Below are 25845 nucleotides of genomic sequence, written 5' to 3'. Positions count from 1 at the left end.
ATGTCCCTAGTTGGTCAAAATGTTTTTTGTTTACTATTCTTCTGGTTCCCAAAAGAATAGTTAAACACGTCCACGCGCGCGCGCGCACACACACACACACACACACACACACACACACACACACACACACACACACACACACACACACACACACACACACACACACACACATACACACACAGAGTGGAGCTAGCCATTCACTGAATAGGAGATCAGGCTTCCCAGAACACATAAATACAGCACCTGACCAGAACCACTACGATGCTCTCAACAGGACGTCTCCTCAGAGGGCTGACGGGAGACATTGTGTGTTGGCATGCGATCATGAGCGTGTGTATGTTTCAGACAAAACGTTAGTATGTGTGTGTATGAATAATGCACACAGCGTTAAAAGAGGGAGAGAGAGAAACAGGGAAGAAGACAGTGAGAGAGCGGGAAAGAGACAACAAAAGAGAGTGAATGTTGACCCAGACTTAGCGTTGCTGGGGAGGGGATGGAAGTGGATTCCGATAGGCTTTTCATTAAGATAAAGAGGAGCCTCAGCTCTCTCCATATTTACACAGCTATTCCAACGGTGGGCGGGTCATTTCATTATGGTAATGCTTGCTGTCCCTGTAAATTCACATCTCTTTAAGGGGAAGCTCGCCCACTCAGGCTTTCAGGCTTTCAGCCTGAGTGGGCTCCGCTCAGCCATTCCACTGGAGACACAGGATCACACACACACATACACACACATATATATATATATATATATATATATATATATATATATATATATATATATATATATATATATATATATATATACAGCGCATTCAGATATATTCAGACCCCTTGACTTTTTCCAAATTTTGTTATGTTTCAGCCTCATTCAAAAATGAATTAAATTGTTTCCTCCCCTCCTCATCAATCTACACACAATAGCAAATAATGACAAAGCAAAAACAAGTTTTTAGAAGTGTTTGATAATTTATTTAAAAAAACAACAACCAACATATCACATTTACAGACCCTTTACTCAGTACTTTGTTGAAGCACGTTTGGCAGCGATTACAGCCTCGAGTCTTCTTGGGTAAGACGCTAAAAGCTTCTGTCTCAACCTCAGTCAGGTTGGATGGGGAGCGTTGCTGCACAGCTATTTTCAGGTCTCTCCAGAGATGTTTGATCGGGTCCAAGTCCGGGCTCTGGCTGGGCCACTCATGGACATTCAGAGACTTGTCCGGAAGCCAGTCCTGCGTTGTCTTGGCTGTGTGCTTACCTTTTTTCCTTATCAATCGACACACAATACCCCATAATGACAAAGTGAAAAGAGGTTTTTAGAAATGTTTGCACATTTATAGGAAAATAGAAAACAAAAATACCTTATTTACATAAATATTAAGACGCTTTGCTATGAGACTTCGAAATTGAGCTCAAGTGCATTCTGTTTCCATTGATCATCATTGAGATGTTTCTACAACTGAATTGGTATATTCAGTTGATTGAACATGATTTGGAAAGGCACAGAGCTGTCTATATAAGGTCCCATAGTTGACAGTGCTTGTCAGAGGAAAAACCAAGCAGAGGTCGAAGGAATTGTCCACAGAGCACCGAGACAGGATTGTGTAAAGGCACAGATCTGGGAAAGGGTACCAAAAAATGTCTGCAGCATTGAAGGTCCCCAAGAACATAATGGCCTCCATCATTCTTAAATAGAAGAAATCTGGAAATACCAAGACTCTTCCTAGAGCTGGCCGCCCTGCCAAACTGAGCAATCGGGGGAGAAGGGCCTTGGTCTGGGAGGTGACCAAGAACCCGATAGTCACTCTAACAGAGCTACTCTGTGGAGATGGTAAAACCTTCCAGAAGGAGAACTATATCTGCAGAACTCCACCAATCAGGCCTTTATGGTAGAGTGGCCAGACGGAAGCCACTCCTCAGTAAAATACACATGACAGCCCGCTTGTAGTTTGCCAAAAGGCACCTAAAGGACTCTCAGACAATGAGAAACAAGATTCTCTGGTCTGATGAAACCAAGATTGAACTCTTTGGCTTAAATGCCAAGCGTCACATCTGTAGGAAACCTGGCACCATCCCTCCGGTGAAGCATGGTGGTGGCAGCATCATGCTGAGGGGATGTTTGTCAGCGGCAGGGACTGGGAGACTAGTCAGGATCGAGGGAAAGATGAACAGAGCAAAGTACAGAGAGATACTTGATGAAAACCTGCTCCGGAGCACTCAGGACCTCAGACTTGGGCGAAGGTTCACCTTTCCAACAGGACAACGGCCCTACGCACACAGCCAAGACAACGCAGAACTGGCTTCGGGACAAGTCTCTGAATACCCTTGAGTGGCCCAGCCAGAGCCTGGACTTGAACCCGATTGAACATCTCTGGAGAGACCTGAAAACAGCTGTGCAGTGTCGCTCCCCATCCAACCTTACAAATCTTGAGAGGATCTGCAGAGAAAAATGGGAGAAACTCCCCAAATACAGATGTGCCAAGCTTGTAGCGTCATACCCAAGAAGACTCAAGACTGTAATCGCTGCCAAAGGTGCTTCAACAAAGTACTTAATAAAGGGTCTGAATACTTATGTAAATGTAAAATTTCAGATTTCTTTTTTTTTTATTAAAAAAAACAGTTTTTGTTTTTTGGTTATTGTATGTAGATTGATGAGGGGAGAAAAACAATGTCATACATTTTAGAATAAGGCTGTAACATAACAAATTGTGGAAAAAGTCAAGGGGTCTGAATACTTTCCAAATGCACTGTATATGAGCACAAGCACACACACGTACACACACATTTTATCCCTACAAACACCTCCTCCACTACCTACCCTGTCAATAGAGTGGTTCAGTATAGGGGAACGTGGCTCTAGTTGTCATCCTGTCCTAGCTAATAAAAAGGGTGGTTTGTATGTTAAGTGAAGTCCATGCCTCCCTATAGACCCTATGTCTACAACCGTAGGAATACAGTATGTCTTGGGTGTGAGTGAGTGTGTGAGTGAGTGAGAGTGTGAGTGAGTGCTTGTGTGTGTGTTTGTGTGTGTGTCTTTGGTCAGACTTACCCTGATAAGACACCCAGGACCAGGTTGAGCATGAAGAAGGATCCGATGATGATGAGGGGGATGAAGTAGAGCCAGTTCCAGGTGTTCCCCGAGGCATCATTGGCCTGCACACACACACACACACACACACACACACACACACACACACACACACACACACACACACACACACACACACACACACACACACACACACACACACACACACACGTACGCATGCACACACACACATTCAGAGAGAGAAAGAGAAACAAAGCCATATAAGTAAAAGCAAGGTTTATCAGGTGTCCTCGAATGTTTGCAGGTGGTCAACGTACAATATCTGCTTGACGGATTTACTATACTTGTGACTCTTGTTGTGGACTTGGATTAGCTTCAGGCTAATTTGTGTAAGAGCTCTTGGTAACGGTCTTGCTAATTTGTGGGAGCGTTGTATTGTAGGGGGTGTTTTCTTCACCTCTGCCAGGCAATCACCAATCAGTGCTGGGAGGTGTGTTTGGAGATTTTCTCTTATTATTATTATTTACCTTTTTATTTTCAATGACAGCCTAGGAGCAGTGATTTAACTGCCTTGTTCAGGGGCAGAACGACAGATTTTTACCTTGTCAGCTCAGGGATTCGATCTTACAACCTTTCGGTTACTAGTCCAAAGCCCTAACCTCTAGGGTACCTTCCGCCCCTCTTCGCCTCCTCTCTCGCCTGTCCATCTCCTCATTTTAATTCCATGCAGTCACTGTCATTTGTCCACTCAAGCTTAACATTGTTGTCATCTATCGTCCACCAGGTGCCCTTGGAGAGTTCCTCAATGAGCTTGACACCTTGATGAGCTAATTTCCTGATGATGGCTCACCACTCATACTGGGCGACTTTAACTTCTCTAGGGTAGGGGGCAGCATTTGGAATTTTGGATGAAAAGCATGCCCAAATTAAACTGCCAGCTACTCATCCCTAGAAGATAAGATATGCATATTATTAGTATATTTGGATAGAAAACATTTCTAAAACTGTTTGAATCATGTCTGTGAGTATAACATAACTTATTTAGCAGGACAAAACCAGATTTCTAAGGGACATGCTTGCAGTTCCTACCGCTTCCACTGGATGTCAACAGTCTTGAGAAATTGGTTGAGGTTGTTCCTTTGTGTAATGAAGAAGTACGGCCATCTTGAAAGAGAGTCACTCGACGTGTTCTGTTTATTAGAGGCACGAGACCAGAAGGCTAGCTACAGTTGGTTTTAATCCTGTATTGAACACAGATCATCCCGTCTTCAATTTTATCGATTATTAACGTTAAAAAATAGCTAAAGTTGTATTACAAAAGTAGTTTGACATTTTTTGGCAAAGTTTACAGGTAACCTTTGAGATATTTTGTCGTCACGTTTAAGCAAGTTGGAACCTGTGTTTTTCTGGATCAAACGCGCCAAATAAATGGAAATTTTGGATATATATCGACAGAATTAATCGAACAAAAGGACCATTTGTGATGTTTATGGGACATATTGGAGTGCCAACAACAGAAGCTCGTCAAAGGTAAGGCATTAATTATATTTTTATTTCTGCGTTTTGTGTCGTACCTGCAGGGTTGAATATGCTTATCTCTCTTTGTTTACAATGGTGCTATCCTCAGATAATAGCATCATATGCTTTCGCCAAAAAGCCTATTTGAATTCTGACATGTTGGCTGGATTCACAACCAGTGTAGCTTTAATTTGGTATCTTTCATGTGTGATTTAATGAAAGTTTGATTTTATAGTAATTTTCATAGTAATTCATTTTAATTTGGCGCTCTGCATTTTCTCAGGCTTTTTGCCAAGTGAGACAGTAGCGGCCCACCTAAACTCAGATTTTTGGATATAAATATGAACTTTAACGAACAAAACATACATGCATTGTGTAACTATGAGTCCTATGAGAGTCTATGAGAGTCATCTGATGAAGATCATCAAAGGTTAGTGATTCATTTTATCTCTATTTCTGCTTTTTGTTACTGCTCTCTTTTGCTGGAAAAATGGCTGTCTTTTTCTGTGACTTGGCTCATACCTAACATAATCGTTTGGTGTGCTTTCGTCGTAAAACGTTTTTGAAATCGGACACTGGCTGGATTTATAACAAGTGTATCTTTAAAATGGTGTAAAATACTTGTATGTTAGAAGAATTTAAATTATGGGATTTCTGTTGTTTTGAATTTGGCGCCCTGCAGTTTCACTGGCTGTTGACGAGGTGGGACGCTACCGTCCCACATACCCTAGAGAAGTTAACCTCCCAACGCATGACTTTCCGATCACAACTTGCAGACTTGATTAAGTGTTGCTGTGCGTTTTGTTGCCAACCTTACTTTGCTACCTGACAACTTTACGGTTTTAACTTGTTAATTACCGTTTATATTTTTAGTTTTTCCCTCGCTCAACTTTTTTTCATTCAACTTTTTACTCCGGACGCTTTATCTGGACATGGTTCGTCAAGACCTCCAACAGCCGAAGCTAAGTAGTAACATTAACATGATGCCTTCTATTTGCAGTCGCTGTACTCATAATATACAGGAGAACGATCACCTTACGGTGAGGATAGCTGTGCTGCAAGCCCAGCTTCAGATGCAATCGTTAAGCAAGGGTCATTTCAGTGTAGGAAATCATGAAACAGCGTCTATGCCACCAGTAAGTACAGATAGTAACGTTAGTATAAATCCCCTCGCACGGTCCCCGCAGCCGGACAACTTTCTTATGGCTTCTGGAGGGAAATGCTGTAGGAACGCTCAACCGGTGTCGCTCATTCAGCCGACAGAAACTTTCAACCGGTTCTCCCCATTAAGCAGCGAGTCGGACTCAGAGGCCGAGCCTTCTCTGGTCTCTACTCCTCCCGTTACGGGGTCTGAGACGCCGAAGGCACCCACCATTAGCTCTGAAAAATTGAAAACCCTAGTCATTGGCGACTCCATTACCCGCAGTATTAGACTTAAAACGAATCATCCAGCGATCATACACTGTTTACTAGGGGGCAGGGCTACCGACGTTAAGGCTAATCTGAAGATGGTGCTGGCTAAAGCTAAAACTGGCGAGTGTAGAGAGTATAGAGATATTGTTATCCACATCGGCACCAACGATGTTAGGATGAAACAGTCAGAGGTCACCAAGCGCAACATAGCTTCAGCCTGTAAATCAGCTAGAAAGATGTGTCGGCATCGAGTAATTGTCTCTGGCCCCCTCCCAGTTAGGGGGAGTGATGAGCTCTACAGCAGGTTGCTCAATCGCTGGTTGAAAACTGTTTTCTGCCCCTCCCGAAAGATAGAATTTGTAGATAATTTGCCCTCTTTTTGTCGCAAAGCTAACTAAAAAGCAACATTCCCCAAGAGAGGATGGCTTTCACTTCAGCAGTAATAAATTCATGAACTTCTTTGAGGAAAAGATCATGATCATGAGAAAGAAAATCACGGACTACCCTTTAAATCTGCATAGTACTCCAAAGCTCAGCTGTCCTGAGTGCACAACTCTGGTTTTACCTAGGATCAGAAAGACACTCAAGTGTTTTAGTACTATATCTCTTGAAACAATGATGAAAATAATCATGGCCTGTAAACCTTCAAGCTGCATACTGGAGTCTATTCCAACTAAACTACTGAAAGAGCTGCTTCCTGTGCTTGGCCCTCCTATGTTCAACATAACAAACGGCTCTCTATACACTGGATGTGTACCAAACTCACTAAAAGTGGCAGTAATAAAGCCTCTCTTGAAAAAGCCAAACCTTGACCCAGAAAATATAAAATACTATCGGCCCATATCGAATCTTCCATTCCTTTCAAAAAAAAATGAAAAAGTTGTTGCGCAGCAACTCACTGCCTTCCTGAAGACAAACAATGTATATGAAATGCTTCAGTCTGATTTTAGACCCCATCATAGCACTGAGACTGCACTCACTTGTGAAGGTGGTAAATTACGTTTTAATGGCGTCAGACCGAGGCTCTGCATCTGTCTTCGTTCTTCCAGACCTTAGTGCTGCTTTTGATACCATCGATCTTCACATTCTTTTGGAGATATTGGAAACCCAAATTGGTCTACACGGACAAGTTCTGGCCTGGTTTAGATCTTATCTGTCGGAAAGATATCAGTTTGTCTCTGTGAATGGTTTGTCCTCTGACAAATCAACTGTAAATGTCGGTGTTCCTCAAGGTTCCATTGTAGGACCACTATTGTTTCACTACATATTTTACCTCTTGGGGATGTCATTCGAAAACATAATGTTAACTTTCACTGCTATGCGGATAACACACAGTTGTACATTTCAATGAAACATGGTGAAGCTTGTTCTAGGTCCCAAGAAACAAAGAGATCTTCTGTTGAATCTGACAATTAATATTGATAGTTATACAGTCGTCTCAAATAAAACTGTGAAGGACCTCGGCGTTACTCTGGACCCTGATCTCTCTTTTGACGAACATAGCAAGACTGTTTCAAGGACAGCTTTTTTCCATCTAGGTAACATTGCAAAAATCAGAAACTTTCTGTCCAAAAATGATGTAGAAAAATGAATCCATGCTTTTGTTACTTCTAGGTTAGACTACTGCAATACTCTACTTTCCGGCTACCCAGATAAAGCACTAAATAAACTTCAGTTAGTGCTAAATTCGGCTGCTAGAACCCTGACTAGAACAAAAAATGTGATCATATTACTCCAGTGCTAGCCTCCCTTCACTGGCTTCCAAGGGCTGATTTCAAGGTTTTACTGCTAACCTACAAAGCATTACATGGGCTTGCTCCTACCTATCTTTCCGATTTGGTCCTGCCGTACATACCTACACGTACGCTACGGTCACAAGACGCAGGCCTCCTAATTGTCCCTAGAATTTCTAAGCAAACAGCTGGAGGCAGGGCTTTCTCCTATAGAGCTCCATTTTTATGGAATGGTCTGCCTACCCATGTGAGAGACGCAGACTCGGTCTCAACCTTTAAGTCTTTATTGAAGACTCATCTCTTCAGTAGGTCATATGATTGAGTGTAGTCTGCCCAGGAGTGTGAAGGTGAACGGAAAGGCACTGGAGCAACGAACCTCCCTTGCTGTCTCTGCCTGGCTGGTTCCTCTCTCTCCACTGGGATTCTCTGCCTCTAACCTTATTACAGGGGCTGCGTCACTGGCTTACTGGTGCTCTTCCATGCCGTCCCTAGGAGGGGTGCGTCACTTGAGTGGGTTGAGTCACTGACGTGATCTTTCTGTCTGGGTTGGCGCCCCCCCTTGGGTTGTGTCGTGGCGGAGATCTTTGTGGGCTATACTCGGCCTTGTCTCAGGATGGTAAGTTGGTGGTTGAAGATATCCCTCTAGAGGTGTGGGGGCGGTGCTTTGGTAAAGTGGGTGGGGTTATATCCTGCCTGTTTGGCCGTGTCCGGGGGTAATGTCGGATGAGGCCACAGTGTCTCCCGATGCCTCGTGTCTCAGCCTCCAGTATTTATGCTGCAGTGGTTTATGTGTCGGGGGGCTAAGGTCAGTCTGTTATATCTAGAGTATTTCTCCTGTCTTATCCGGTGTCCTGTGTGAATTTAAGTATGCTTTCTCTAATTCTCTCTTTCTCTCTTTCTTTCTCTCTCTCGGAGGACATGAGCCCTAGGACCATGCCTCAGGACTACCTGGCATGATGCCTTGCTGTCCCCAGTTCACCTGGCCGTGCTGCTGCTCCAGTTTCAACTGTTCTGCCTGCGGCTATGGAACCCTGACCTGTTCACCGGACATGCTACCTGTCCCAGACCTGCTGTTTTCAACTCTCTAGAGACAGCAGGAGCGGTAGAGATACTCTCAATGATTGGCTATGAAATGCCAACTGACATTTACTCCTGAGGTGCTGACTTGTTGCACCCTCGCCAACTACTGTGATTATTATTATTTGACCATGCTGGGCCATTTATGAACATTTGAACATCTTGGCCATGTTCTGTTATAATCTCCACCCGGCACAGCCAGAAGAGGACTGGCCACCTCTCATAGCCTGGTTCCTCTCTAGGTTTCTTCCTAGGTTTTGGCCTTTCTAGGGAGTTTTTCCTAGCCACCATGCTTCTACACCTGCATTTCTTGCTGTTTGGGTTTTTTGTCTGGGTTTCTGTACAGCACTTTGAGATATCAGCTGATGTAAGATGGGCTATATAAATACATTTGATTTGATTTGATTTTGATTTGATGACTTCAATTCATTTCTTTCCATCTCTTTCTTTCCACTCCTGTCCTCTTTTGACCTCCTTCTTTCCCAGTCACCTCCCACTCACAAGGCAGGCAATACGCTTAACCTCATCTTCACCAGAGGCTGTTCTCCTATTAATTTCACTGCAACCCCCTCCATGCCTCTGATCAATACTTTGTTTCCTTTTCTCTCCATCTCTCCTCAAACCCTCCCCACTCAGCCCCTACCCAGATTGGCATGCGCTGCCAAAATCTTCGCTCTCTCTCCCGCTACTCTGTCCTCTTCTGTCCTATCCTCTCTTCCTTCTGCTAAATGTTTCTCCCTCCTGTCTCCTGACTCTGCCATTTCAATCCTACTCTCCTCCCTTTCTGTATCCTTTGACTCTCATTGTTCCCTTTCCTCTCATTGTTCCCTTTCCGTCCCAACCTTCGCTTCCCACTCTGTGGCTGAGTGACTCACTGCATGCTAACATAACAGGGCTACGGGCAGCTGAGATGAAATGAGGAAACCGAAACTTCTGGAGGACCTATCATCCTTCTACTCCCTCCTCTCTACCTTCTCTTCCTCTGTATCCACTGCTAACGCTGCTTTCTATCATGCTAAATAACCTGTTGGGGATGGGGGCGCTGTTTAGACTATTTATGCTAATTTGGCTAATTTTTTAAACGGCTTCCCACAAAATCCTTGATCGTACAATATGCATATTATTATTATTATTGGATAGAAAACAGTCTATAGTTTCTATAGGAGTTGAAATTTTGTCTCTAAGTGGAACAGAGCCCATTCTACAGCAATTTCCCTGACATGGAGTCAGATTTGAGAAATGTTGGCCACTCTTCTGAAGTCAGTTATAAGGGCACTGTCGTTGCTATGACTATACGGACACTTCTTACGTCTTCCCCTGGATGCCTTTACGTGATGACGATTCCAACGGGGTCGATTGCGCGTTCACAGGCCCTACAAATGAAAAAACCCTGAAGCTAGTCATTCTTTGGGAGCTGCGTCATGAGCCTAGAGGACACCGGCGCGCACCTGTTCCAAGCGTTAGTTTAGCCTGTTATATTTCTCCGGTCATCTTTTCACTCGTTATAGGAGTTAAAAACATCATAAGGTAGTTAATTTAAAGCGTTTTATAGCAATTTATATCCGTTTAGTGCGATTTTGGGACATTTATTTTTGCAACGATGTGAAAAGTTGGGCACGCTTTTCAGTTCATCCCGAACGCAGTTGACATTTCCACATGGCAAGAGGACAGCTTTCCACCAAAAGACGATTTCTCCCAAGAAAGGATCCTTTGCCCAAGATACTGATGGAAGAACAGCTCAAGGTAGGACATTTTTATTATGATAAATCGTGTTTCTGTCGAAACATTTTAGTGGCTTAGGACGCCATGTTTTTTGACGTAGCTTCGCTTGGCGCAAACTGTATTGAAAAGTAAGGATAAATTAAAAAATGTAATAACGCAATTGTATTAAGAATTAAATTGTCTATCAATCCCTGTCCACCCTATATTTTTTAGTCACGTTTATGAGTATTTATGTATAAGAGTAGATCACTGTCTAAGTGGCGCAAGGACTTTTTCTTTACCAGCTTGTCTACATTTCACATTGTCTAACCATGATTTTGGTGGCTAAATATAAACATTTTCGATCAAACTGTATATGCATGTTGTAATGTGATGTTACAGGAGTGTCATCGGAAGAATTCTGAGAAGGTTAGTGAAAAAATTAATATCTTTTGGCGATGTTGACTTTTATCGCTCACTTTGGCTAGAATCAATGCTGGGCTGCTAATTGCTATGTGCTAAGCTAATATAACGATTTATTGTGTTTTCGCTGTAAGACACTTAGAAAATCTGAAATATTGTCTGTATTCACAGGATCTGTGTCTTTCGATTCGTGTATGCTGTGTATTTTTACGAAATGTTTGATGATTAGTAGTTAGGTAAACACGTTGCTCATTGTAATTATTCTAGTCCATTTGTGATGGTGGGTGCAATTGTAAACTATGCCATCTACCTGAAATATGCACTTTTTTCTAACAAAACCTATCCCATACCATAAATATGTTATCAGACTGTCATCTAATGAGTTTTTTTGTTGGTTAGGGGCTATAAATATCTTAGTTTAGCCGAATTGGTGATGGCTACTGGTGTTGGTGGACAAATAAAAGATGGTGGATTATGCTAATGTGTTTTTAGGTAATAGATGTACATCTTTACATATTGTGTCTTCCCTGTAAAACATTTTAAAAATCGGAAATGTTGACTGGATTCACAAGATCTGTGTCTTTCATTAGCTGTATTGGACTTTAATGTGTGAAAGTTAAATATTTTAAAAAAATATTTTTTTTGAATTTCGCGGCACTGGTTTTTCAGTGGGGGGGGGGGGGGGGGTGTGCCGCTAGCGCCACGCTGATCCTAGACAGGATAAGCTTCTTCTTCCAATCCTGGGAAACTCCTCTCTACTTTTTCTTCTCTGCTTAATCCTCCACCCCCTCCTTCTCTGCGGACAACTTTGTCAACCACTTTGAAAAAAAAGTTTGATGACATCTGCTTGTCATTCACTCAGACTACAGAATCCAGTGGTCACACTCACACAGAACTACCCTACGCCTTGACATCTTTCTCCCCTCTCTCTCCAGATGAAGTCTTGCAACTAACTGCTCACTTGACCCCATCCCCTCCTCCCTTCTCCAGATCATCTCTGGAGACCTTCTCCCAATCCTCATATCCCTCATCAACTCGTCCTTGATCACTGTCTTCCCAGACCCTCTGACTGCAAGATGGCCAGAGTTGCTCCCCTCCACAAAAAAAATAACAATTGACCCCTCTGACATCAAAAACGTCTTTATTTTCTTTCCAAAACACTTGAGTGTGCCGTCTCTGACCAACTCTCTCATTATATCTCTCAGAATGATTTTCTTGACCCTAACCAGACAGGCTTCAAGACAGCCTACTAAACTGAGACTGCTCTCCTCTGTGTCAGAGGCTCTCCCCTCTGCTAAAGACTCTCCTCTGTTCTCATCCTCTTAGATCGATCTGCAGCCTTCGACACCGTGAAATGTCAGATCCTCCTCTCCACCTCTGGGGGTTGGGCATCTCAGGCTCTGCACACTCCTGGATTGCATCCTACCTGACAGGTCGCTCCTAAACAGGTGGCGTGGAGTAGATCTGTGTCTTCACCACATACTCTCATGTTTCATGTTCAGGAAGAGTAGTTGATGCTTTTGCAGTGGCTAATTGGGATCCTAATAAATACCAATAACATACCCCACCACTGACTTTGCGGATAAATACTTTCTTGGGGGAAAATGTACTTGACACGATTGTGATGTCGCACCTCATTTTAAGATGAATGCTCTAATTCTAAATCACTCTGAATAAGAGTGTCTGCTAAATGACTAAAATGTCAAATGTATGCATGTCTATCTCGTCTGTCTGTCTGTCTCACTGTCTGTCTCCTCTGTCTGTCTGCCTGAGAAAGCAGCTGTTTAATTCAGCCCCATACACAATCTAGCAAGGCACTAATCTTTCTAGCGTCAGTGTACTCACAGGTATGTACTGGTGCAATACGCTACAGTAGATTACTTGACTCTAATCCAACTAGGCATGCTGTTGTGTTACACACTTATTTATTCCATGTTGACTTACATTTACATGTCTGCAAGAACCTGGAATTTTAACTACCCATGAGCTCTCCATGAAATGGTAACTTTTTACATTAAGGTCCCATTTATAAACACTATTGTCATTAAATTGCATTTTTTTTGTCAGCATGCTCGGCTAGCTGATGCTAAAACAGCCCATTGGATTCTATGAAAATGCGACGCTTATCATTGGGGCGAGTTGCTGCCGGAAGTGTTGGAATCCAATGGGCTGCTTTAGCATTAGCTGACCTAGCATGCTGATGAAAAAGGCAGTTTCATTAAAATAGTATTCATAAATGCATACATTACTATTTAGAGATTGGTTATTGACATTTACAAATGTAGGAACAATGATTAATACATGGTAAGTAAACTCTTTACAAACGGTTTATAATGGTTCACTAAGGGACCTTAATATAAATATTTACCCATGAAATAACTGCATCATAATTCTCTGTGCACATCCCAAATGGCACCCCATTCCCTATATAAAAAGTAATCCCTAAAGTATTACGCTATATCTGGAATAGGGTGCCATTTGAGACAGCCTCAGATTGTGCATAGGCAGAGAATATCAGTATTGCATTGGGTAACCTGCAGCATTGACATTGGCCTGATATTTGTTTATAAAGGCATTACTATCAATCACACCAGTTCAGGTGCCCTCTCTAACCTCCTAAAATATCCTGAATCAATCCTACTCTCCATAGTTGGCCATAGGGTGAGGATTCCATTGATTAGATAAAACATACAATAACACCTATTGACCAACAGCTTGTACTGGCCAATTAAGGGAAGGTGGCAGCAGAAGAGGCTGGCTTAACAAAAATAATTAACAGCTCAGTCATTAACCCATAGGGACCTTGTTCGTAACCTGATCAGAACACATTTATGAATGCTAATGATCAATAGAGACGCAGTAACACATACACAAACACACACACGCACACACACACACACACACACACACACACACACACACACACACACACACACACACACACACACACACACACACACACACACACACACACACACACACACACACACACACACACACACACACACACACACAGACGTTCACATAATGTCCTACTGTCTCCCTCAGCTGTCACTGTCTCAGCTCACACACAGGATAAATGGCCGGCATCAGCCTCTGTGTGTCGCCCTGCATTAGCATCCATCAATCCCTTTGTCTCTCTATCGCTTTAACTTCTCTCTCACTCAGTCATTATCTCTCTAGCTTAGCTTTGTCTCTCCATCTCTCCCTCTTTCACTGTCTCATTGTCTCCCCCAGCCTCTCTGGGGACTGTAGATGTAGGAAAGTGAAAATTAAGTAAAAAGACACACTTTGCAAACGCAATGTCAGCTGTGGAGGGAGAAAGCTTTCTTTCCCTGCTTTTTCATCCAACTAGACTGAATTTAAGTGAGGTTCTGAATATTTGGAAACAATGAAGTCTGAAATTAATAATGCCTCCAGTCACCATTTTACTCCAAAGTCAATGGGCAATTTTTCGGCACTGCCTCACCAAGATGATGAAATAGAAAAGATTGTTCAAATTTTAACAGGCCAGTTGTAGTTACCTATCAAAGCAAAAACAAGCATCTTTAGGGAGATACAAGGTTCTGTAGTGACTTTTTAATTTGCTACTGTGTTTCTGTTCACACGCAGAGCTGTTGTTGGAAGTCTCCTCTGTTGAGGTGAGACCAGGTATAACTATCTCTCTAAGGCGCAGCCAGGTAATACATCACCCTAAACTGCATGCTCACAACAAGAACACTCACAGTGGATAAAAGGCCATGTAGGAGGGTAAACGCATGTTGTAGAACACAGTGTAGGGTGATGTTATCATTAGTGTCGTAACACTGTACACAAAACCCTGATTCAGCAGTGGAATGGTTAACATATTAAAATTAATCTGTGGTGCTTCATGGCTGATATCTATACTGGGTGACATCTATACATGGCTGATACTATAACGACTCCACTCACATAAATTTATTTGTATCGTACTTTGTGCATGTACAAAGAGGTAGATACTGTATATACAGTCACATCTGAAATGATTGGCAGCCTTGACAAAGATGATCAAAAAATACTTTGTAAAATAAATACAAATACTGAGTTCAACATTTTTTGGAAATGATATTATTTATAGTAGAAACTTGATATCATTCGGTCTGCGCTTATGGAGACTGAGATGACCATTGCAAAATGTTGATTTTGTGGTTAATTAACCATATATTTGTGGATTTTGATGTGTTCTTGTGGTCATTATCTTGCTGGAAAATCCCCTTGCGTCCAAGTTTCATTCTCGTGGCGGAAGCAACCAGGTTTTTGGCTAAAATGTTCTGGTACTTGGTAGAGTTCACAATGCTGTTGACCTTAACAAGGGCCTCAGAACAAGTGGAAGAAAACTGCCCCCTGACATCAAAGATCCACCACCATATTGATTTATATGATTTATCGGCCTCCTAAGCTCAACTCTGACTTTATTTCTGAACTATCTGAGCTAGTAACACTCCTGAGCCCCTTGTGCCCTGCTATGCTAGCACTTAGAGATTTCAGCATGCAGTACATGTCGACTCCCCTGACTGCAGTCTCTCTACTGGCCTGGCTGATATCCTGGACAACTTTGGACTCCAACAGCATGTGGACTTTTCCACCCACAACAAAGGCCATACACTAGACCTGGTCTGTACCTCAGGCGTGGATCTGGCAAAACTGGATGGAATGTGTCAGGGCTGTCTGACCACAAACTCATCACCTTCAACCTAGATATTCCTCTACCCACTCGGCACAAGACTATAAACACAGCCCAGCTTACTGAATCTATCTCCAACCTGCCAGTTGGTGATGCTGTGGCTTAATTCTTAATACTCCATACTGGATGAAGTTGCTCCTTTGAAAACCCATCTGGTGTCTTTCTCCAAATCTTCTCCCTGGTACACTGAGGACCTATGCTCTCCCAAAGCAACTGGACGTCGTCTAGAAAATTGGGCTAACTGTAAATGTGAAGATCTATGAGCAACATCAGAAAGACAAAGACTATAAACAGGTCTTAAATGCAGATCGGACAACCTGTAACTCCCAACTGATCAGCAACGGCAGGGCTCATCCAATCTGTGAACAATTCTGCTACCTCATCCTCCCCAGAATGGTGCAATCAATACCTTTGCTTCTTCCAAAGCAAAATTGAAAACATCAATAACACCCTTTTGTCCTCTTCAGCCCCTGTAGTTGATATGACCAGTTCGCCACCTTCACCACAGTCACTGCAGCTGATATAACCAAGCTGGTTAGGACAATGAGGCCCACCACTTGTTAATTTGACCCTATCCCCACCTTCCTTGTCAAGACCTGCTTACCTGCTCTGGAGCCTTTCTTCACAGAAATCATCAACAAGTCCTTCACCACTGGATGTGTCCCTCCTCAGGTCAAACTCGCTGCAGTCACACCAGTACTCAAAAAGCCTTGATCTGACCCTGACAACCTCCAGAACATTTACATTACATTTACATTTTAGTCATTTAGCAGACGCTCTTATCCAGAGCGACTTACAGTAGAGTGCATACATTTTATTACATTTTACATACTGAGACAAGGATATCCCTACCGGCCAAACCCTCCCTAACCCGGACGACGCTATGCCAATTGTGCGTCGCCCCACGAACCTCCCGGTTGCGGCCGGCTGCGACAGAGCCTGGGCGCGAACCCAGCCCAGCCTGGGCGCGAACCCAGAGACACTGGTGGCGCAGCTAGCACTGCGCCACCCGGGAGGCCAAGAACTACAGGCCTATCTCCAACCTGCTCTTCCTGAGTAAGCTCATTGAATGTCCTGTGTCTAGAAAACTCCAACACCATCTGGCCAACCTACTCGAGCCCTTCCAGTCGGGTTTCAGAACTAGACACAGCACAGAGACTGCCCGGGTAAGGGCCACCAATAACCTCCTCATGAATGCAAACTCTGGAACTCCCAGCATCCTCATACTGCTGGACCTCAGTGCAGCATTTGACACGGTCATCCATGGACTGGTTCAGGTCCTATCTCACTGATCGTTCCCAGTTTGTAGCCCCCGGACCTAGTAGGTCAGACACAGTGGTGGTCCACCAGGAGTCCCTCAAGGCACAGTCCTAGGGCCACTACTATTTTGTATCTACATTCTGCCACTGGGAAACATCTTGAGGAAACACGGACTGGGCTTTCACTTTTATGCTGACGAAACTCAGCTATATGTCTCCACAAACACTGCAACTGCCAATGCCATTGCACTCCTGGTCAGTTGTCTGCAGGACATCAAAGTGTGGATGCAGCTGAGTTTTCTGCAGTTAAATTGCAAAAACACAGAGGTCATCCTGATTGGCACTCACACCATCATTAACAACATCAGCAGTTACAGCCTCAATATTGATGGTGTCAAAGTCCTTCCCTCCAGTGAGGTTCGCAACCTGGATGTGATATTTGACAGATAGCCGACTACAAAAGTGTAACCAAAGTTGTATTTTTCCATCTACAGAATATGACCTTATTCATGCCTTTATCTCATCCCGTCTGGACCAGTGGAGGCTCCTCAGAGGAGAAAGGGGAGGACGATCCTCCTCACTGAATTTCATAAAAATAAATATAGTGAAACATAAAAAAAGTTATCCTTTTCGATAAAACTATACTAAATATATTCCCATGTCACCAAATAATTGATTAAAACACACTGTTTTGCAATGAACGTGTACAGTAGCCTCAACAGCACTATGTAGGGTAGCACTATGGTGTAGCCGGAGGAAATCTAGCTTCCGTCCTCCTCTGGGTACATTGACTTCAATACAAAAAAGAGGGGGGGGGGGGGGGTCATGGTTCTCAGCGCCATCCATACACTTACATAGTAATTATGACAACTTCCGGAGGACGTCCTCCAACCTATCAGAGCTCTTGCAACATGAACTGACATGTTGTCTACCCAATCAAAGGATCAGATAATGTATCTAGTACTGAAAGCATACGCTACAGCTAGCTAGCACTGCAGTACATAAAATGTGGTGAGTAGTTAACTCAAAGAGAAAGACAACAGTTGAACGAGAGAGAGAGCTATTTAACATTTTCTTTCACTTTCACTTACTTAGCTAGCAAATGCAGCTGGCTAGTTTTTCTTACTCAAACATCCGGCTCAAACAGAGGGATGCTATGTTAGCTAGCTGGCTATGACTATACAGCACAACACTGGAACTCTTCCAAGTCAAGGTAAGCTTTTGGTTAGTTTTTGGTTGTACTAATTTATTGCCACCAGGGCCTGTAGTGTAACTGCTAAACTGCTTACTGACTGTACACTGTACTGCATGATTGTAGCGGGATTACGAACACGTTAGTTCCATTAGCTATGTTGACTATGACATTACTTTAGCTAATATGGTGACTACGATGTAGGCTGTGCGTAGCAGTTATGATATGGTTTGGCTAGGCAAGGTTTTTTCGCCTGGTCACATACAGCTGATGTGTTGTGTTGAAAAACGTTTCTTAAACGGAAGAAAATGGAACGAAACGGGGATAAACATACCTGAATTGTTCAAATAGAAACTCTTGTTTGCAACTGTTGGACTAAGGATCACCCCCTAGAACAGCTAGATGTAGGCAAGAATGTGCAAGGCGGTATTGAATGTGTCACTGTCTATCCAAAATGTTCACTTGACCTGTGTGCACCTACATTGTAAACTTTAATTCATAGGCTAGGTTGTAGCAACCTCATGATGGGTATAGGGAACATTTGAGTATCAAGTAGTAGCCTAAACCTATCGATGTTACATTGAACTGGGTGAATGGAATATGAATGACAGTCACCAATATGCTGTAATAGAAATAAGCCATGCTCATCCCTCATCTTAAATGGCACTGACCGGCACTGTTCTGGACTACTGAAATGCCCTGTTTGTTGGCACATCTGCTAAGTGCTTAAGAAGGCTTCATTATCAAATCAAATTGTATTAGTCACATGTGCCGAATACAACAGGTGTAGACCTTACAGTGAAATGCTTACTTACGAGCCCCCAACCAACAATGCAGTTTCAAAAAATACAGACAAGAATAAGAGATAAAAGTAACAAGTAATTAATTATATCCTTCCTGTTTGGCCCTGTCCGGGGGTATCATCGGATGAGGCCACAGTGTCTCCTGACCCCTCCTGTCTCAGCCTCCAGTATTTATGCTCCAGTAGTTTGTGTCGGGGGGCTAGGGCCAGTTGGTTATATCTGGAGTACTTCTCCTGTCTTATCCAGTGTCCTGTGTGAATTTAAGTATGCTCTCTCTAATTCTCTCCTTCTCTCTTTCTTTCTCTCTCTCGGAGGACCTGAGCCCTAGGACCATATGTCAGGACTACTGGGCATGATGATTCCTTGCTGTCCCCAGTCCACCTGGCCTTGCTGCTGTTCCAGTTTCAACTGTTCTGCCTGCAGTTATGGAACCCCTGCCTGTCCCAGACCTGCTGTTTTCAACTCTTAATGATCTGCTATGAAAAGCCAACTGACATTTATTCCTGATTATTATTTGACCATGCGTGTCATTTATGAACATTTTGAACATCTTGGCTCTCTCTAATTCTCTCCTTCTCTCTTTCTTTCTCTCTCTCAGAGGAACTGAGCCCTAGGACCATACGTCAGGACTACCGGGCATGATGACTCCTTGCTGTCCCCAGTCCACCTGGCCTTGCTGCTGTTCCAGTTTCAACTGTTCTGCCTGCAGTTATGGAACCCCTACCTGTCCCAGACCTGCTGTTTTCAACTCTTAATGATCGGCTATGAAAAGCCAACTGACATTTATTCCTGATTATTATTTGACCATGCTTGTCATTTATGAACATTTTGAACATCTTGGCCATGTTCTGTTATAATCTCCACCCGGCACAGCCAGAAGAGGACTGGCCACCCCTCATAGCCTGGTTCCTCTCTAGGTTTCTTTCTAGGTTTTGGCATTTCTAGGGAGTTTTTCCTAGCCACCGTGCTTCTACACCTGCATCGCTTGCTGTTTGGGGTTTTAGGCTGGGTTTCTGTACAGCACTTCGAGATATTAGCTGATGTACGAAGGGCTATATAAAATAAACTTGATTGATTGATTGAAAGAGCAGCAGTAAAACAACAATAGCGAGACTATATACAGGGGGGTACTGGTACAGAGTCAATGTGCGGGGGCACCGGTTAGTTGAGGTAGTATGTACATGTAGGTAAAGTTATTGAACTATGCATAGATGAAAACAACAGAGAGTAGCAGCGATGTAAAGAGGAGGGGGGGGGGGCAATGCAAATAGTCTGGGTAGCCATTTGATTAGATGTTCAGAAGTCTTATGGCTTGGGGGTAAAAGCTGTTTAGAAGCCTCTTGGACCTAGACTTGGTGCTCCAGTACAGCTTGCCGTGCGGTAGCAGAAAGAACAGTCTATGACTAGGGTGGCTGGAGTCTTTGACCACTTTTAGGGCCTTCCTCTGACACCGCCTGGTATAGAAGTCCTGCACGGCAGGAAGCTTGGCCCCAGTGATGTACTGTGTCGTTAGTATTACCCTCTGTAGTGCCATGCGGTCGGAAGCCGAGCAGTTGCCATACCAGGCAGTGATGCAACTAGTCAGGATGTTCTCGATGGTGCAGCTGTAGAACCTTTTGAGGATCTGAGGACCCATGCCAAATCTTTTCAGTCTCCTGAGGGGGATTAGGTTTTGTCGTGCCCGCTTCACGACTGTCTTGGTGTGCTTGGACCATGTTAGTTTGTTGGTGATGTGGACACAGCTCTCAACCTGCTCCACTGTAGCCCCATCAATAAGAATGGGGACGTGCTCGGTCCTCTTTTTCCTGTAGTCCACAATCATCTCATCATCTCATCACACAATCATCATCATCTTTGTCTTGATCACGTTGAGGGACAGGTTGTTCTCCTGGCACCACACGGCCAGGTCTCTGACTTCCTCCCTATAGGCTGTCTCTTTGTTGTCGGTGATCATGTCTACCACTGTTGTGTCACTGGCACATTTAATGATGGTGTTGGAGTCGTGCACAGCCGTGCAGTCATGAGTGAACAGGGGCCCCTGTGTTGAGGATCAGCGTGGTGGATGTGTTGTTACCTACCCTTACCACCTGGGGCGGCCCGTCAGGAAGTCCAGGATCCAGTTACAGAGGGAGGTGTTTAGTCCCAGGGTCCTTAGGTTATTGAAGAACTTCAAGGGAGCTATGGTGTTGAACGCTAAGCTGTAGTCAATGAATAGCATTCTCACATAGGTGTTCCTTTTGTCCAGGTGGGAAAGGGCAGTGTGGAGTGCAATAGAGATTGCATCATCTGTGGATATATTGGGGCGGTATGCAAATTGGAGTGGGTCTAGGGTTTCTGGGATAATGGTGTTTATGTGAGCCATGACCAGCCTTTCAAAGCACTTCATGGCTACAGACTTGAGTGTTACGGGTTGGTAGTTATTTAGGCAGGTTACCTTAGTGTTCTTGGGCACAGGCACTATGGTGGTCTGCTTAAAACATGTTGGTATAACAGACTCAGACAGGGAGAGGTTGAACATGTCAGGGAAGACACTTGCCAGTTGGTCAGCGCATACTCGCAATACACGTCCTGGTAATCCATCAGGACCTGCGGCCTTGTGAATGTTGACCTGTTTAAAGGTATTACTCACATCGGCTGCGAAGAGTGTGATCACACAGTCTTCTAGAACAGCTGGTGCTCGCATGCATATTTCAGTGTTATTTACCTCGAAGCGAGCATAGAAGTAGTTTAGCTCGTCTGGTAGGCTTGTGTCACTGGGAAGCTCTCGGCTGTGCTTCCCTTTGTAGTCTGTAGTGGTTTGCAAGCCCTGCCACATCCGACGAGTGTCAGAGCCGGTGTAGGACGATTCAATCTTAGTCCTATATTGACGCTTGCCTGTTTGATGGTTCGACGGACGTCATTGCGGGATTTCTTATAAGCTTCCGGATTAGAGTCCCGCTCCTTGAAAGCGGCAGCTCTAGCCTCTAGCCAGCTCTAGCTCAGTGCGGATGCTGCCTGTAATCCATGGCTTCTGGTTGGGGTATGTACGTACGGTCACTTTGGGGAGGACATCATCAATGCACTTATTGATGAAGCCAATGACTGATGTGACGTACTCCTCAATGCCATCGGACGAATCCCGGAACATATTCCAGTTTGTGCTATCAAAACAGTCCTGTAGCTTAGCATCTGCTTCATCTGACCACTTTTTTATTGATCTAGTCACTGGTGCTTCCTGTTTTCATTTTTGCTTGTAAGCAGGAATCAGGAGGGTAGAATTATGGTCAGATTTGCCAAATGGAGGGCAAGAGAGAGCTTTGTGTGTGGAGTACAGGTAGTCCAAAGTTTTTTTCCTCTGGTTGCACATTTACCATACTGATAGAAAATTGCTAAAAACAGATTTAAGTTTTCCCGGAATTAAAGTCCCCGGCTACTAGGAGCGCCGCCTCTGGGTGAGCGTTTTCTTGTTTGCTTATGGTGGAATACAGCTCAATCAATGCTGTCTTAGTGCCAGGCTTTGAGTGTGGTGTTATGTGAACAGCTACAAAAAATACAGATGAAAACTCTCTAGGTAGATAGAGTGGTCTACAGTTTATCATGAGATACTCTACCTCAGGCGAGTAATAGCTCGAGACTTCCTTGTTATTTACAAAAATGCATAGTCCGCCGCCCCTTGTCTAACCAGACACCACTGTTCTATCCTGCCGGTATAGCATGTAACCAGCCAGCTGTATGTTGATAGTGTCGTCGTTTAGCCACGACTCCGTGAAGCATAAAGATGTTACAGTTTTTAATGTCTCGTTGGTAGTTTAATCTTCCGCACAGCTCGACGATTTTATTCTCCAAAGATTGCACGTTTGCTAGCAGAAAGGACGGAAGTGGGGGTTTATTCGATTGCCTATGAATTCTCAGAAGGCAGCCCACCCTTTGGCCCCTTTTTCTCTGCCTCTTCAAGCAAATCGCAGAGATCTGGGCCTGTTCCCGAGAAAGCAGTATATCCTTCGCGTCGGGCTCGTCAGAGTCCAGAAAGGAAAAAAAGGATTCTGCTAGTCCGTGGTGAGTAATCGCAGTCCTGATGTCTAGAAGTTATTTTCGGTCATAACGGTAGCGGTAACATTATGTACAAAATAACTTTGATTTAAAAAAAAGTTACAAACAATGCAAATAAACAAACAAAAAAACAATCTGTTGGGGACACGTGAAACGTCTGCCTTCCTCTCCGGCGCTATCTTATGTCCAGAACTGTGCTGTACGTGTCCTCATCCGCACCTCCCCCCGTGAGCACATCACTCCAGTGCGGTTCAACCTCCACTGGCTCCCTATATGCTCACACATTGAGTTTAAAATCCTGGTTCACATCTACCAAGGTATCCACAACTCTGTTCCAAAGTATCTGTCTGACCTCATCCTACCCTCCTGCCCCACATGCACCCTTTGCTACTCCAGGTCCATCTCCCTTCAGCAGAAAGACAAAAAACGATCTGATCTGATGACACATGTATATTAAATTCATTATTATTATTATGATCATTGTTATTATTATATTTTACAGTAGGTATGAGTTTATTTTCTGCATATGCATCCTTCTTTCGACGTCAAACCCACCACTGGTGTGTGGGGCCAAAGAGCTCTAATTTGTCTCATCTGACCATAGCACCCGGTTCCAATCCAAATGCCAATGCCATTTACAAAATCCAGGCGTTTACATTTTGTTGGTTGCTCTTGTCACGGCCATCAACAGAAGTAGACCAAAGCGCAGCGTGGTAAGCGTACATATTCCTTTATTTAATATGACGCCGACAAAAACAATAAACAATCCATAACAACCGTGAAGCTAAAGGGCTAAGTGCCATAAACAAAGTTAACCTCCCATAAAGACAGGTGGGAAAAAGGACTACCTAAGTATGGTTCTCAATCAGAGACAACGATAGACACCTGTCCCTGATTGAGAACCCTACCCGGCCAAAACATAGAAATACATATAATAGAACTAATGAACATAGAATACCCAGTCAGGGCGTGACAGTATCCCCCCAAAGGTGCGGACTCCGGCCGCAAAACCTGAACCTATAGGGGAGGGTCTGGGTGGGCATCTATCCGCGGTGGCGGCTCAGGTGCGGGACGCAGACCCCGCTCCACCACTGGCTCACCCCACTTAGGTGGCACCTCTGGTGTGGGGACCCTCATCGCCAACCCCGGACTGGGCACCCTCGTTGCGGGCCCCGGACTGGGCACCCTCGTTGCGGGCCCCGGACTGGGCACCCTCGTTGCGGGCCCAGGACTGGGCACCGTTGCTGGGGGGCCCCGGACTGGGCACCGTCGCTGGGGGCTCCGGACTGGAGAATGACGCTGGAGGCTCGGGCCTGGAGACCGTCGCTGGAGGCTCCGGACTGGAGAATGTCGCTGGAGGCTCCGGACTGGAGACCGTCGCTGGAGGCTCCGGACTGGAGACCGTCGCTGGAGGCTCCGGACTGGAGAATGTCGCTGGAGGCTTCTTGCCATGGATCATCACTGGAGGCTTCGTGCCATGGATCATCACTGGAGGCTTCGTGCCATGGATCATCACTGGAGTGAGGAGACGTATGGGCAGTCTGGTACGTGGAGCTGCCACAGGGCTCACCAGGCTGGGGAGACATACAGGAGGCATGGTTCTGGCAGCAGGCACAGGACTCACCAGGCTGGGGAGACATACAGGAGGCTTAGTTCTGGGCGCAGGCACAGGACTCAACAGGCTGGAGAGACATACAGGAGGCCTTGTCCTTGGCAGAGGCCCCGGATACACTGGGCCGCGGAGGCGTACTGGAGGTCTGGAGAGCAGAGCTGGCACAACCCGTCCTGGCTGGATGCTCACCCTAGCCCGGCAGATGCGGGGAGCTGGGAGGTAGCGCACCGGGCTGTGAACACGCACTGGAGACACCGTGCGCTCCACCGCATAACATGGTGCCTGACCAGTACAACGCTCACCACGGTAAGCACGAGGAGTTGGCTCAGGTCTCCAACCTGACTCAGCCAATCAGCCCCAAATGTTTTTGGGGATGCCTCTCGGGCTTCCTTGCTAGCCGTGTTCCCTCGTAACGATGCCGTTCCACCTTTGCTGCCTCCAGCTCCTCCTTGGGACGACGATATTCCCCAGCCTGCCTCCAGGGTCCTTTACCATCCAGGATTTCCTCCCAAGTCGCCTTACCACGCTGCTTGGTCCTTTTGTGGTGGGAGGTTCTGTCACGGCCGTCAACAGAAGTTGACCAAAGCGCAGCATGGTGAGCGTACATATTCCTTTATTTATTATGACGCCGACAAAAACAATAAACAATCCAAACAACTGTGAAGCTAAAGCGCTAAGTGCCATAAACAAAGTTAACCTCCCACAAAGACAGGTGGGAAAAGGGATACCTAAGTATGGTTCTCAATTAGAGACAATGATAGACAGCTGTCCCTGATTGAGAACCCTACCCGGCCAAAACATAGAAATACAAATAATAGAACTAAAGAACATAGAATACCCACCCCAAATCACACCCTGACCAAACCAAATAGAGACATAAAAAGGATCTCTAAGGTCAGGGCGTGACAGCTCTCAACAAAGGCTTTTTATGGCAACCCTTCCAAATAGCCTATTGGCATGGAGGTGGCGTCTAATTGTAGATTTGGAGACTTGGTGACCCTAAGAAACGACAAAGATCTGTCATTCTCCAACTGTGGCCCTTGGACTTTTGTTTTGCCTACCCAACCGTCTTCCTCACTGTGCTTGGGGACAAGATAGACTTGGGTAAAGATACACTCTACCAGGCAAGATTACCACTGTTCCAGTGACTTTTAAACTTCTTAATTGCTGCGCCAATAGTGGTAAGTGGTATATTTGGTTTTTCAGTAGTGTTTTGTACCCATTGCCTGTTTTATGAAAGTCAACAACCATTTGTCTATTTTCATTTGTGAGTTTTTTCCTTTCCCCGTGACAAATGGATTTTACATGCATGTTACCTAATTTCTATACCC

The 25845-nt window shown here is 44.6% G+C and overlaps 1 protein-coding gene across 5 annotated transcripts in view; it reads right to left on the bottom strand.

Moving 5' to 3' along the window:
• Nucleotides 1-25845, bottom strand: part of LOC129863846 (voltage-dependent N-type calcium channel subunit alpha-1B-like) — a 218384-nt gene that overhangs the window by 109690 nt on the left and 82849 nt on the right. For all 5 annotated transcript variants that reach the window (XM_055936175.1, XM_055936176.1, XM_055936178.1 and 2 more), the window contains exon 6: nucleotides 3050-3153. In XM_055936175.1, coding sequence (XP_055792150.1) covers nucleotides 3050-3153 — 104 coding nt within the window. The remainder of the gene's footprint in view (nucleotides 1-3049; nucleotides 3154-25845) is intronic.

The sequence above is a fragment of the Salvelinus fontinalis genome, chromosome 10, assembly GCF_029448725.1.
Source record: "Salvelinus fontinalis isolate EN_2023a chromosome 10, ASM2944872v1, whole genome shotgun sequence".
NCBI classification, from domain to species: domain Eukaryota; kingdom Metazoa; phylum Chordata; class Actinopteri; order Salmoniformes; family Salmonidae; genus Salvelinus; species Salvelinus fontinalis.
This window is presented reverse-complemented; position numbering and strand designations above follow the sequence as displayed.